The following is a 13,800-nucleotide window of genomic DNA, read 5'->3' as shown; positions in this document are numbered from 1 at the left end:
AAAAAATCCATTCAAGTTTGAAGTGCTTATATATTCAGGTGATTGGAGGGAGAGGGATTTGCTGCACATCCTTGAATGCTAATCAGCTTTTGGTAAAACTGTGTTTGTTTCATTTCAGGGATTGCTTTAGGCACCAAAGGTGCTTCTGGGCTATTTCCTTCTGAAGCAGCAGAATGGCTTTGCTATCATGCTTTCATTATCAAACTGACAAACCACAAAGTTGTCTACAAGTGCCTTCTTCGGTCCCTAAAAATATGTAAGTACAGAGTAATGTTGAAAGTAAAACTTTTGAAATATAGATAACGTATTAAACAAAAATGGTATAATTTTTCACCATTGCCTGCAGCCCTGCTCTAGTTAAAGAATTGTCATTTCTATTATGTGATACTTATTAAAAGTTTATGTAAATTAATTCTTTAACTTATATTAGCCAAATATGGGTATAGAAATTCTCTGCCTATTAAATGAGCTGAGATTTAAATGCTCTGATTACTACCCCAAAAATACATAACAGATGCTTAAAATATTCTCCAAGAACATAAACTCTTGGCATTGACATTGGGAACCACTAGTTTTAACAGAAAATCATCATTGCGCCATTTATATTGTATATACTCAGCATGATTGCCATTGTCAAGGTTCTAGAGCTCTTCCATTCAGTTTTATTTTACTTATTTTCCTTTTTTTTTTTGCTTTTGTTTTAAACTTTGTAATGTTCTAAATACAAGCATGTTCAGAGGTGCACAAGATCTGTTCAGGTATAGAACCCAGGACCCTAATATAATAGGATCAAGGCACATCCATTTCCCACAATCTTTCAGAAAAAACATGGCAAATTAGATGCTTCTGTAACCTACACTAACACATTGTGGCTCTGTCACACTGTAGCAGATAGACCACTGCAAGAAAGATAGGATATGAAGCAAACCTTAATTTAAACAACTGCTTAACTGATTACACATACCACCTTTCTTAGGCTATGTCTACACTACAAAATTAGGTTGAATTTATAGAAGTCGGTTTTGTAGAAAGCATTTTTATACAGTCGATTGTGTGTGTCCCCACACAAATGCTCTAAGTGCATTTAGTCGGCGGAGTGCGTCCACACTACTGAGGCAACCATCGACTTCCGGAGCATTGCACTGTGGGTAGCTATCCCAGTTCCCGCAGTCTCCACTGCCCATTTGAATTCTGGGTAGAAATCCCAATGCCTGATGGGGCAAAAACATTGTCGCGGGTGGTTCTGGGTACCTATTGTCAGGCCCCCCTTCCCTCCCTCCCTCCATGAAAGCAACAGCAGACAATCGTTTCGCGCCTTTTTTCCTGGGTTACCCGTGCAGGCGCCATACCATGGCAAGCATGGATCCCGCTCAGCTTACCATCACCGTATGTCTGCTGGGTGCTGGAAGACGCGGTACTGCATTGCTACACAGCAGGTCATTTGGCAGCAGACTGTGCAATATGACTGGTAGCCATTGTCACCGTACTCCAGGGTGCTCTTTTAGCCGACCTCGGTGAGGTCGGTCAGGGGCATCTGGGCAAACATGGGAGTGACTCAGCCAGGTCATTTTCCTTTTAAGTTTCGTCTCATGGCGATTCAGTCCTGCCGGCAGTCCTGCACCGTCTTCTAATGAGCAGCCAGGAGATGACGATGGCTGGCAGTCGTACTGCACCGTCTGCTGCCAGCAAGATGTATAAAGATAGATGAAGTGGATCAAAACAAGAAATAGACCAGATTTGTTTTGTATTCATTTTCTCCCCCCTTCCTCCCTCCCTCCGTGAAATCAACGGCCTGCTAAACCCAGGGTTTTGAGTTCTATCCTTGAGGGGGCCATTCTGTTTCTCCTTGATGCAAAGCCACCCCCTTTGTTGATTTTAATTCCCTGTAAGCCAACCCTGTAAACCATGTTGTCAGTCGCCCCTCCCTCCATCAGAGCAACGGCAGACAACCGTTTGGCACCTTTTTTCAGTGCAGACGCTATAGTACCGCAGCAATTATGAGCACTCTAAACACCGTGCCCATTATCCAGCAGGATCTGCAGGACTATAACCTGCAAGAAAAGTGAAACCAGGCAAGGAGGAGGCAACTGCAGCGCGATGATGAGAGTGATGAGGACATGGACAGAGACTTGTCACAAAGTACGGGCCCCTGCAGCGTGCACATCATGGTGTCAATTGGGCAGGTTCATGGCGTGGAACGCCGATTCTGGGCCCAGGAAACAAGCACAGAGTGGTGGGACTGCATAATGTTGCAGGTCTGGGATGATTGCCAGTGGCTGCGAAACTTTCGCATGCGTAAGGACACTTTCATGGAACTTTGTGACTTGCTTTCCCCTGCCCTGAAGCACAAGAATACCAAGATGAGAGCAGCCCTCACAGTTGAGAAGCAAGTGGCGATAGCCCTGTGGAAGCTTGCAATGCCAGACAGCTACTGGTCAGTCGGGAATCAATTTGGAGTGGGCAAATCTACTGTGGGGGCTGCTGTGATGCAAGTAGCCAACGCAATCAAAGATCTGCTGCTATCAAGGGTAGTGACTCTGGGAAATGTGCAGGTCATAGTGGATGGCTTTGCTGCAATGGGATTCCCTAACTGTGGTGGGGCGATAGACAGAACCCATATCCCTATCTTGGGACCAGAGCACCAAGGCAGCGAGTACGTAAACCGAAAGGGGTACTTTTGAATGGTGCTGCAAGCACCGGTGGATCACAAGGGACGTTTCACCAACATCAGCGTGGGATGGCCGGGAAAGGTACATGAAGCTCGCATTTTCAGGAACTCTGGTCTGTTTCAAAAGCTGCAGCAAGGGACTTACTTTCCAGACCAGAAAATAACCGTTCGGGATGTTGAAATGCCTACAGTTATCCTTGGGGACCCAGCCTACCCCTTAATGCCATGGCTCATGAAGCCATACACAGGCAGCCTGGACAGTAGTCAGGAGCTGTTCAACTATAGGTTGAGCAAGTGCAGAATGGTGGTAGAATGTGCATTTGGGCGTTTAAAAGCACGCTGGCGCAGTTTACGGGCTCGGTTAGACCTCAGCTAAACCAATATTCCCATTGTTATTACTGCTTGCTGTGCACTCCACAATATCTGTGAGAGTAAGGGGGAGACGTTTATGGCAGGGTGAGAGGTTGAGGCAAATTGCCTGGCTGCTGATTATGCGCAGCCAGATACCAGGGCCATTAGAAGAGTACAGGAGGGCACGGTGCGCATCAGAGAAGCTTTGAAAACCAGTTTCAGGAATGGCCAGGCTATGATGTGAAAGTTCTGTTTGTTTCTCCTTGATGGAAACCCCCTTCCGGGTTCACTCTACCCTCCCCTCCCCCCTTCGATCACCACTTGCAGAGGCAATAAGGTCATTGTTGCTTCACATTCATGCATTCTCTATTTATTCATCACACAAATAGGGGGATAACTGCCGAGGTAGCCCAGGAGGGGTGGTGGAGGAGGGAAGCACCGGGTGGGATGGTGGAGGAGGGAAGGACAAGGCCACACAGCACTTTAAAACTTATTGAATGCCAGCCTTCTGTTGCTTGGGCAATCCTCTGGGGTGGAGTGGCTGGGTGGCCAGAAGCCCCCCCCACCGCGTTCTTGGGCGTCAGGGTGAGGAGGCTATGGAACTTGGGGAGGAGGGCGATTGGTTACACAGGGGCTGTAGCAGCGGTCTGTGCTCCTGCTGCCTTTCCTGCAGCTCAACCATACTCTGGAGCATATGATTTTGATCCTCCAGCAGCCTGAGCATTGACTCCTGCCTTCTTTCAGCAAGCTGACGCCACCTACCATCTTCAGTCTGCCACCTCTCCTCGCGGTCATATTGTGTTTTTCTGCACTCTGAGATTGTCTGCCTCCACGTATTTTGCTGTGCTCTGTCAGTGTGGGAGGACAGCATGAAGTCGGAGAACATTTTCATCACGAGTGCGTTTTTTTCGCCTTCTAATCTTTGCTAGCCTCTGGGAAGGAGAAACATATGCAGCTGGTGGAGGGGGAAAAAAAGGGAGAGTGGTATTTAAAAAGACACATTTTATAGAACAATGGGTACACTCTTTCATGGTAAAACTTGCTGTTAACATTACATAGCACATGTGCTTTCATTACAAGGTCGTATTTTGCCTCTTACTGAGGGTATGCCGGTTTGGTGTGAGAAATCACTCACGCAGGGCCGGGCAACAGATTTCAGCTTGCAGGCAGCCATGGTAAGCCACAGTCTTTTGGCTTCTTTAACCTTCATAACATGTGGGAATGGTTTCAAACAGCAGCGCCCTCATTTCCCATACGAAGTAGCCGTTGGGTTGGCCATTAAAAATGGGTTGGCAATTTAAAAGGAGGGGCTGTGGTTTCCGGGTTCACGTGCAGCAGAAACTCAGCTAACCTCCCCCCCCCCCCCAAACACACACACACACCCAATTCTCTGGGATGATGTCTTCACCCCTCCCTGCACCGCGTGGCTAACAGTGGAGAAGATTTCTGTTCAGCCACAGGCAAACAGCCCAGCAGGAACGGGCACCTCTGAATGTCCGCTTACTAAAACCACCCTATTTCAACCAGGTGACCATGAATGATATCACTCACCTGAGGGTAACACAGAGAGGTAAAGAACGGATGTTATTTGAATGCCAGCAAACATCAGGACCATACGCTGCAATGCTTTGTTCCACAATGATTCCCGACTACGTGCTACTGGTCTGGCGTGGTAAAGTATCCTACTATGGAGGACGGAATAAGGCTCCCCCCACCCAGAAACCTTTTGCAAAGAGAGCTTTATGGAGATGTCCCTGGAGGATTTCTGCTCCATCCCCAGACACTTTAACAGACTTTTCCAGTAGCTGTACTGGCCGTGAATGCCAGGGCATATTAATAATTAAACACACTTGCTTTTAAACCATGTATAATATTTACAAAGGTACACTCACCAGAGGTCCCCTCTCCACCTTCAGGGTCCGGGAGCCTGCCTTGGGTGGGTTCGGGGGTACCGGGTCCAGGTCCAGGGTGTGATAAACAGATCCTGGATAGTGTGGAAACTGGTTTGACCGCTTCCTTGCTCTGAGCTATCTACAACCTCCTCATAATCATCATCTTCTTTGCCCCCAAAACCCGCTTCCGTGTTGCCTCCCCCTCCTTGGATGGAGTCAAAGCACAGGGTTGGGGTAGTGGTGGCTGCACCCCCCTACAATGGCATGCAGCTCATCATAGAAGCGGCATGTCTTGGGTTCTGAACCGGAGCGGCCGTTTTTCTCTCTGGTTTTTTGGTAGGCTTGCCTGAGCGCCTTAATTTTCACGCAGCACTGCTGCGGGTCCCTGTTATAGCCTCTGTCCTTCATGCCACTGGAGATTTTTTTTCAAATATTTTGGCGTTTCGTCTTTTTGAACGGAGTTCTGCCAGCACGGATTCATCTCCCCATACAGCGATCAGATCCTGTACCTCCCATTCGGTCCAAGCTGGAGCTCTTTGGCGATTCTGGGACTCCTGAGCTGGTGACCTGTGCAGGTGAGCTCGCCACGCTGGCCAAACAGGAAAGGAGATTCAAAAGTCCGCAGGCCTTTTCCTGTATACCTGGCCAGTGCATCTGAGTTGAAAGCACTGTCCAGAGTGGTTAAAACTGAGCACTCTGGGATAGCTCCCGGAGGCCAATACCGTCAAATTGCATCCACAGTACCCCAAATTCGACCCGGCAAGGCCGATTTCAGCGCTAATCCCCTCATCGGGTGTGGAGTAAAGAAATCGATTTTAAGAGCCCTTTAAGTCGGGGGGGAAAGGGCTTAGTCGTGTGGATGGGTGCAGGGTTAAATCAAGATAACGCTGCTAAATTCGACCTAAACTTGTTGTGTAGACTAGGCCTTAGGGTTCTTTTAATGTTGATTGCTTAACTAAAGAAAAGGACTACAGAGTTAAATTTATCTTTGTAGAATTTGATTAAATATCCTTTGACAGCAACTAATAGTATAGGATATGTGATACAGCAGGGCCAGAGGGCAGCAAGAGAGTGATAGATGGGAGAGACATAAGCCCCAGGATGATCAGAGCCTTATTCCCTGTGGACTGAGGAGACGTTACTACAAGTTAATTAGAGCACCTGGAGCCAATTAAGGCCCTGCCAGAGACCTAATAGAAACCCCTGCTTCAGTCAGACAAGGAGGCGGAAAGGAGAGCTGACTGTAGTTTGGAGGAGTACTGTTGTTAACCAGAGGATCACAGTACCAGGAAAGGCAGAGCAGAGGGACTCCCCAGGCACAGAGGACTGAGGGAAACCCTGCCCTAGGGGGGAGAGGACAGGAAGCCCTTGAAGCTGAAGGAGCTGGGACCCTGAGTAGGGGACAGGCCCGGGTTTGTTCCTGCTGTCCTTCTCTCTCCCACCAGGGCACGAGCGGAGCCCTCGATGCCCAAGAACAGGGGCAAGAGGCGCTGCCGTGACCCATCACTCGAAGGGAAAGCACAGGACCCACCGTAATAGCACCAACCATTTGCCACATGTGGTGAGAGGAGTGGGATTCCGTACTGTGAACTTAATCCAGGGTGAGCCAAAACCATCCTGTCCCCAAAATGGAGGATGTGGTCAAGGCACTAGTACAAGCCACAGTAGCCCAACAGGAGGCTGCCCTGGTCCAAGCAGCTGCCCAACAGGAGGCGGTATGGCTGGAACAGGAGACCAATTGCCTGCTGATGAGCCAGGACTGCACCGTGCTGCATGAAGTGGTGAACCAGGTGAAGACCCTTGTGGAGCTGAGCCAGGACTGTACAGGTCAGCAACTGCCTGCAGAAAATGATGCGGGAGGATGGTGTGGAGACATACCTCTTGGCTTTCGAGAGGGCAGCCCTGTGGGAGGATTGGACCGAAGATCAGTGGTCTGGCATCCTCACCCTGTTCCTGCATGGGGAAGCCCAGGAGGCCTACTACTATATGGCCAGGGAGGCTGTGGCAGACTACCACAGCTGAAACCGGAGATCCTGGCCAGATCCGGATTAATGACAGCATTGCGAGCCCAGAGGTTCCATGAGTGGTGGTATAGTGAGGACAAAACACCATGGTTGCAACTGTTTGACCTAATCCACCTGACCCGGAAGTAGCTGCACCCCGAGGCCCTCGGCTCTGAGAAAATGATGGAGCTCCTGGTGCTGGACTGGTATATGAGGGGGCTACCCTCAAGCCTCTGAGCCTGGGTTGGCCAGAATGACCCTTCCAACTATAATGAGTTAGTCACCCTCATAGAGAGACAGCTGGCAGCCCGTGAAGTGTTCCAGACCTCAGTAGATGAGGCACAATGGACTAGGAAGCCAGTCCCAACCCCGAGGCCCCAGACTATCAATACTGCCAATACACAAGAATTTTGGGAAGGACCAAGCCTATGACCCGCTATATGCAAATGTGAGGGAGGAGATAGTGGAGGTAAACGGCGTACCCACAGAGGGGAAATCCAAAGGCCCAGGGCCATACTACATGGTCAAATGCAATCTGTTGCACTGTTGTAGCCCAGATACGGGGGGAAATGATAGAGCAGTTCTTAGTAACACAGAAGCACACAAGGGCAATGTTAGAGTTAGCTCACAGCCATTTATTTGGGGACATCTAGGAATAGATAGACCCAGGATAGAGTCCTAAGGAAGTTTTACTGTCTGGGAGTACAGGTGGAAGTCCAGCGCTATTGTGCCTCTTGCCCAGAATGCCAGTTGCACAGCTCCCGACCTCATTTACAGGCCCCTTGGTGCCCTTGCTTGTTATTGAAGTCCCTCTCAAAAGGATAGCCATGGACCTAGTGGGCCCGCTAGAAAGATCGGCCCGGGGCCACCGAGGCAAACTCATCATCCTTGACTATGCCACGATACCCAGAAGCCGTTCCCCTAAGAAGCTCCATGGCCAAGGCAATAGCAAAACGACTGCTCTAGGTTTTCGCTAGAGTGGGCATCCCTAAGGAGATCCTGACCAACAAAGGGATTCCCTTCATGTCAAAATTAATGAGGGACTTATGTGCCTTACTCAGCATCCAGGCCTTGCATACCTCAATCTGTCATCCTCAAACAAATGGCCTGGTCAAGCAATTTAATTGTACCCTCAAAAGCATGATCCAGAAGGTGGTGGCACAGGACTGAAAAGACTGGGATAGTCTTCTACTGTACTTGATGTTTGTGTTATGGGAGGTCCCCCAGACGTCTACTGGATTCTCGCCCTTCAAGCTACTATACAGAGGCCACTCACGCAACATATTAGATATTGCCAAGGAGGACTGGGAAGAACAGCCCAACCCAGGGAAGAATGTCATTGAGCACGTGGCACAGATGAGAGAGCGAATAGCCCGAGTGACCCCCCATAGTATGAGAACATTTAGAGAAAGCACAGAGTCCCAGTGGACCTATTACAACTGCCAAGCAAAAGCATGGAGATTTCAGCTAGGAGAAGGGGTGCTGGTATGGCCATATGAGATAGTGGAAGTCATTGGGGAGGTGGAGTATAAGGTAAAGAAACCAAGACCACCGAAGGCCAGAACAAGTCTACCATGTTAACTTACTTAAACCCTGGCATGACCGGGAGACATGCCTGGTCACCCAGGGAGCTCCAGCCCATACAGATGGCCCACAAGGGCGGGTGAGAATATCCCCTGAACTAACCCTGGAACAATGGACAGAGATCATTGACATGATCCAGCGGATTTTTCCTCTGGCCAGGAGCGATTTTAAAGGGGTTTACCCTTCCCTTTATATTTCTGACACATGCATTGATGAGCTAGTTGATCAGTTAAGCAAGGCCTGATATCTGACCACACTGGACTTGACCAAAGGCTATTGGCAAATCCCCCTGGCCGAGGATGCCAAGGAGAAGAGTGCCTTCTCTACGCCCAACAGCCTTTTCCAATATACTGTCCTCACTTTCGGGGGGCCCACAACATTCCAATGACTAATGGACAAATTACTACAACCCCACTCCAAGCATGCCGTTGCCTATTTAGACACCATAGTCATCCGTAGCCCTGACTGGGAGACGCACCTAGGAAAAGTAGAAGACGTGCTAGACGCCCTTAGGTTGGCCTCAGTGCCAACCCTCCCAATTGCACGGTAGGGTTAGCTCAGGCCAGATACCTTGGGTATGTAGTAGAAAGGGGCTTGGTGAAACCTCAATGGAACAAAGTAGAGGCAATACAGGATTGGCCCAGACTGGTCCGCAAAAAGCAAGTCAGAGCATTCCAAGGGATAGTGGGGGACCCACCATAATAGCACCGGCCATTTGCCACAGATATAAGAAGACAAAAATAGCATTGGAATGTGATTTTGTATAAACTAGAAAATTAGTTGATATAACCATTGAGGTTTTTAGAATCAAATAACACAACTGGAATAGAAAATAACACTTATATTCAATCACTATCTTGAGAGGGTGACATTGTTTAGATTTTTGATTGAGTCTTTCAGAATAGATCTTCACTTGTGCCAGTTGGTTGTCTATTATGAGGTTGCTAACACAACAGAGGGGGAAAAACAATCCAAAACTAAAGCATAAGAAATGGTAAATTACTTACAGGCCAATTCACCAATGTCTCCTTCCTAATCGATCTATAATAGTCTACCTTTTTGACGTACTTCCCCACAAATTTCAGCAGCCCCAAGGTCTGTCTAGTACTCCTATCAAACAAAGCCCACTACGTTTATGACAGACTGTATAGACTAAGTACAGTTCAAGAGGTTTGTACACTTGGTCTGTTTTATGTCTGTATGGACCTAGAACTTGAAAGGCTGTATGAAACCATTAACTATGGTAGATACATGTACAGTGTCATGCTTTCTTAGTTAACAACTGTCAGGGTTCCCTCCCCACTCTGAACTCTAGGGTACAGATGGTGGGGACCCGCATGAAAGATCTCCTAAGCTTATTTCTACCAGCTTAGGTTAAAACTTCCCCAAGGCACAAATTCTTGCCCTTGGACAGTACGCTACCACGTGATTTAACAAAGAATCAGGGAAAGGACCTCTTGGAGTTCCTATTCCCCAAAAATATCCCCCCAAGCCCTTACACCCCCTTTCCTGGGGAGGCGTGAGAATAATACCCTAACCAAATGGTTACAAAGTGATCACAGACCCAAACCCCTGGGTCTTATGACAATAGAGAAATCAGTCAGGTTCTTAAAAGAAGGATTTTATTTAAAAAAAAAAAGGTAAAAATCACCTCCTGTAAAATCAGGATGGAAAATAACTTTACAGGGTAAGAAAAGATTCAAAAACACAACAGAACTTCTTCTAGGCTTAGTTTCAAAATTACAAAAAACAGGAATAAACCTCCCTCCAGCAAAGGAAAAATTCACAAGCAAAACAAAAGATAATCTAACGCACCTTGCCTGGCTTTTACTTACAATTTTTGTAATATGAAAGACTTTTAGGATGGTTTATAGGAGAAGGAGTTTTCTGACCTGATGCTGCTCTGCTTCCCAAGAGAACACACACAACAAAGCCTCCCCCTCCCCCCCCAAGATTTGAAAGTATCTTCTTTCCTCATTGCTGCTTTCGGTCAGGTGCCAACCAGGTTATTTGAGCTTCTTAACTCCTTACAGGTAAGGAGGAATTTTAGACTACCCTTAGCTGTATGGTTATGGCAACAACAGTAACTTGTTCAGTTTCAAAGCTACTTTACAACAATCTTGATTGGAGCCTATTACAAAACAAGGACACACACTGCAACTCTGTGACAATCTTTAAAGTATATACACAAGTATGTACACTTTCTTACTTATTGGGTACCCAGTTTCAGGAAATGGTCAACCGATTGATTTGGTTCGTCACACAAGAGAGAGTCTGTGTATTACTGTGACACTTTTGTGGGATGTGCAGAAACATATGTCACTATCTTAACCCCCTGCCTCAGCTAGAGAGAGACTTGCTGGTGCTTAACTGTGTGTCGGTTCTCTGACACCCAGAGTCAGTTAGCTTCCAAACAAACTCCCCAGAACTTTGCCAGCCCTTACTTTGCCTTGCAGATTAACACTGGATGTTTCTCAGTCCCCAAACTCTCCAGAAGTGTCCTCTTGTAGTGTGCAGCCCCTGTCACTGGACACTCTCACTAATTATCAGGTCAGATGCCCTCAAAGAGGCAGCGTACACACCACTGGAAGGTTACAGCTAGGATCAGGTCTTTTATAACAACACAGCACTGTATGGTGAAAACAAATATAAAGTTTATTAACAAAGAACAGAGATTCATAGATTCCAGTTTGTTGAGTAAGAATAATGGAAACAGAAATGGTTACAAATGAAACAAAAGTATAACAGGCTTTCTAGAGACTAAAACTCAACAGGCTACCTTCCTTTGTTTAAAACAGTCTCTCACCTAAACATTTTCTGCAAAGCTTGCAGGTTTGCAGTCAAACCAGGATGCACAATGATCATGAATCACCCCCACTGCCAAGGGTGTTCCTGAGTGACATAGGTGCTGGTGCCATATTGAGTTCACATCCCTGTCAACCTGTTTTGCCTATTAACTTTACATGCAAATGTAGCTCCTGTTGTTTTTGACTCACAGTGCTTAATTTACATATGACAGAGAGACCTTCCATCCGGTCTGGAAGAAACCTGTTTCTCCCTTTGGCTACAGAGTTTAAAGCATAATATCAATAGGTATACATAATTCATCACATAGTGTTAATACATATATTTCACAATGATATTAATGACCTGTGTGTCACCAGCTTTCATTTGATACCCTACACAACATTATTTACAGATAAATACTATGAAAACAATGTTTTGGATGTAGCGAGTTTGTCAGGCCTGATAGAAGTTGCTGTTACAGAACAGTGAACCCTTTGCCAGTTGGCTTTAACGGGTTCTTAGGGTCACAGTTATCATCAGTCCTTTGCTCAGCCTTCAGCTTTCAGCTCAGTTATTGTTCACAGCAGGAGTTGACACTGCAAACACAAGTGGAGCCAAGGACAAACACAATTATTGTCTCTTCCTGGTGAATTAGCAGGCAACCCAAATTGCTAGAAAATAGAGACGGAGCTAGGTACTTGATGTCACCAGGAGGACTCCCCGGTGAGTGGCCCAGGACATCAATCTTCTCCCTTCCAGGTGTCTTAGGCTGTTTTATCCCCTTTCTGCTGGGTGGTCCAACTTGGTTCCTCTTCTAGGAGGTGCTGGCATAGACCAATCAGATGATGATCATATTTCTTCTGAAGATTCAAAAATGTCCAACCAAAATTAGATGTCCTCTCTCACCATCCAGTCAGGGAACAAGGCATCACCTCTGAAGTTCTTGCAACTGGGGCTGGAATTTTCCAGTCTTTTTATGCAACACATCTTGTCAGACCAGCTTGTATAAGACAAATTAAGGCATAGGTGTTGGTACAGTCATCTTCTGACATACCTTGGACACCACCTCCTGGTTTGCTCCAGTCAGCAACTTAACTCCACAAGTCACTTTGTGTGGGCCCCTCAGCAATTTATCCCTTGGTCAACTTTGTAGTTAGGCTTGCTCAAGTGGCAGTTCCTCTATCAACATTTGTATAAATTCGTATAATTTATACAAAGTCTGTCCATATTCTTTGATGCTCTTTAAACTTGTTTTAACATTCCTTTATACAATGCAAAATTACTTCAAGACTGTTCTCCAGTAGGCCAGAATAACTGTATAATTTTATCATTTCTCTTGTCCTTGTTTTAACAACAATGATGGAACTATGCTATGTATATTTTGAAACCTGCTAACAAGTTTTCTCCTATTTTTAGGCTTTTTCTGAGAAAGAGAAACCTGTTTGATTTGATTTGGTGTTTTGTCTGTGTGCCCTTTTTAACAGTCTAATTAAAGATAAAGCTACTGCCCCAGGTAGGGGTATGTTAATTATTGGGGATCTATCTAGTAACTGGGTGGGAGCACTCCTCCTCACAGATGGATCTGATGTGGGTCAGAGGAGCAATTGGAGAGGAGGTACTGTGATGAGAGAGCAAGGCAATTTGGAATCTCCTTCACCATAGCCTCAAGTGTTCAGGTTCAGTCTTGGGGTCTCACAAGCAGCTGTGTTGTCCCTCAGGAGGGAGAGTAAATGGGTTGCAGCCTTAAACCCAATCCCAGAGTGTTCTTAGGACCCATTAGGCAAGGTCTTTCTGGTGTAGCCTCGCTAGGTATATTGGGGAAAGAAGTCCTCTGGAGGTACTAGTATCCCACCCCTTCCCACAGGTGGGGAATCACACCCAGCCTGTCCCTCTGGGTAATGCTCAGGGCAGTGAGAGATGAGCTGCTTCTCATCCCACTGAAATAACATAGAGTGGGGTAAGGTCCCATTTTACAATACTCCTGTCCTAACCCCAGGCATTATTAATCAAATAATTACATTTCTGATTATTTCACTCTGGGCTCAAGTGTTCTTATAAACACAGTTTGATTTCAGTTCCTATTATTTGGTATCTCTTTCAGCACAGGTGATAGCATAAACATACTTGACTACAAATATTAGCCTTACTTCTTCACTTGGTCACTGAACGAAAATAAATCTGTCTGAATGCAACCCCTTTTCCCCCCTAACAGGATTGCCCTTGAGGGAAACTGTCAATAAAGTTTACAGTATTTTGCCCAAAGCTATATTACTTATAGTTGACTTCCGTTTTATACATATAACTTCATTTAATCAGAGTATCAGGTTCCATTAAGTTCCCTATTATCCAGAATGGTATCTGACACATCATATAATATCTATTTTTTAAATTCATTTAATCACAGACAGGGAAAAAAGGAAATTTCTTCAGCAGTACCAACAGTGCATTCTTGTGAAAGGCAGCAGAAACATTGTTTCCTCAGACAGTCTGAAGAAACCTTGCTGTTAGATCTTGA

At 46.3% G+C, this 13,800-nt stretch overlaps 1 protein-coding gene across 1 annotated transcript in view; it reads left to right on the top strand.

Moving 5' to 3' along the window:
* The window catches only part of TERT (telomerase reverse transcriptase), a 125,313-nt gene that overhangs the window by 88,669 nt on the left and 22,844 nt on the right, over positions 1 to 13,800 (top strand). Inside the window, exon 15 of the mRNA XM_074945081.1 lies at positions 119 to 256. Coding sequence (XP_074801182.1) covers positions 119 to 256 — 138 coding nt within the window. The remainder of the gene's footprint in view (positions 1 to 118; positions 257 to 13,800) is intronic.

This window comes from Natator depressus, chromosome 2 (assembly GCF_965152275.1).
Source record: "Natator depressus isolate rNatDep1 chromosome 2, rNatDep2.hap1, whole genome shotgun sequence".
Taxonomy (NCBI): Eukaryota; Metazoa; Chordata; order Testudines; family Cheloniidae; genus Natator; species Natator depressus.
This window is presented reverse-complemented; position numbering and strand designations above follow the sequence as displayed.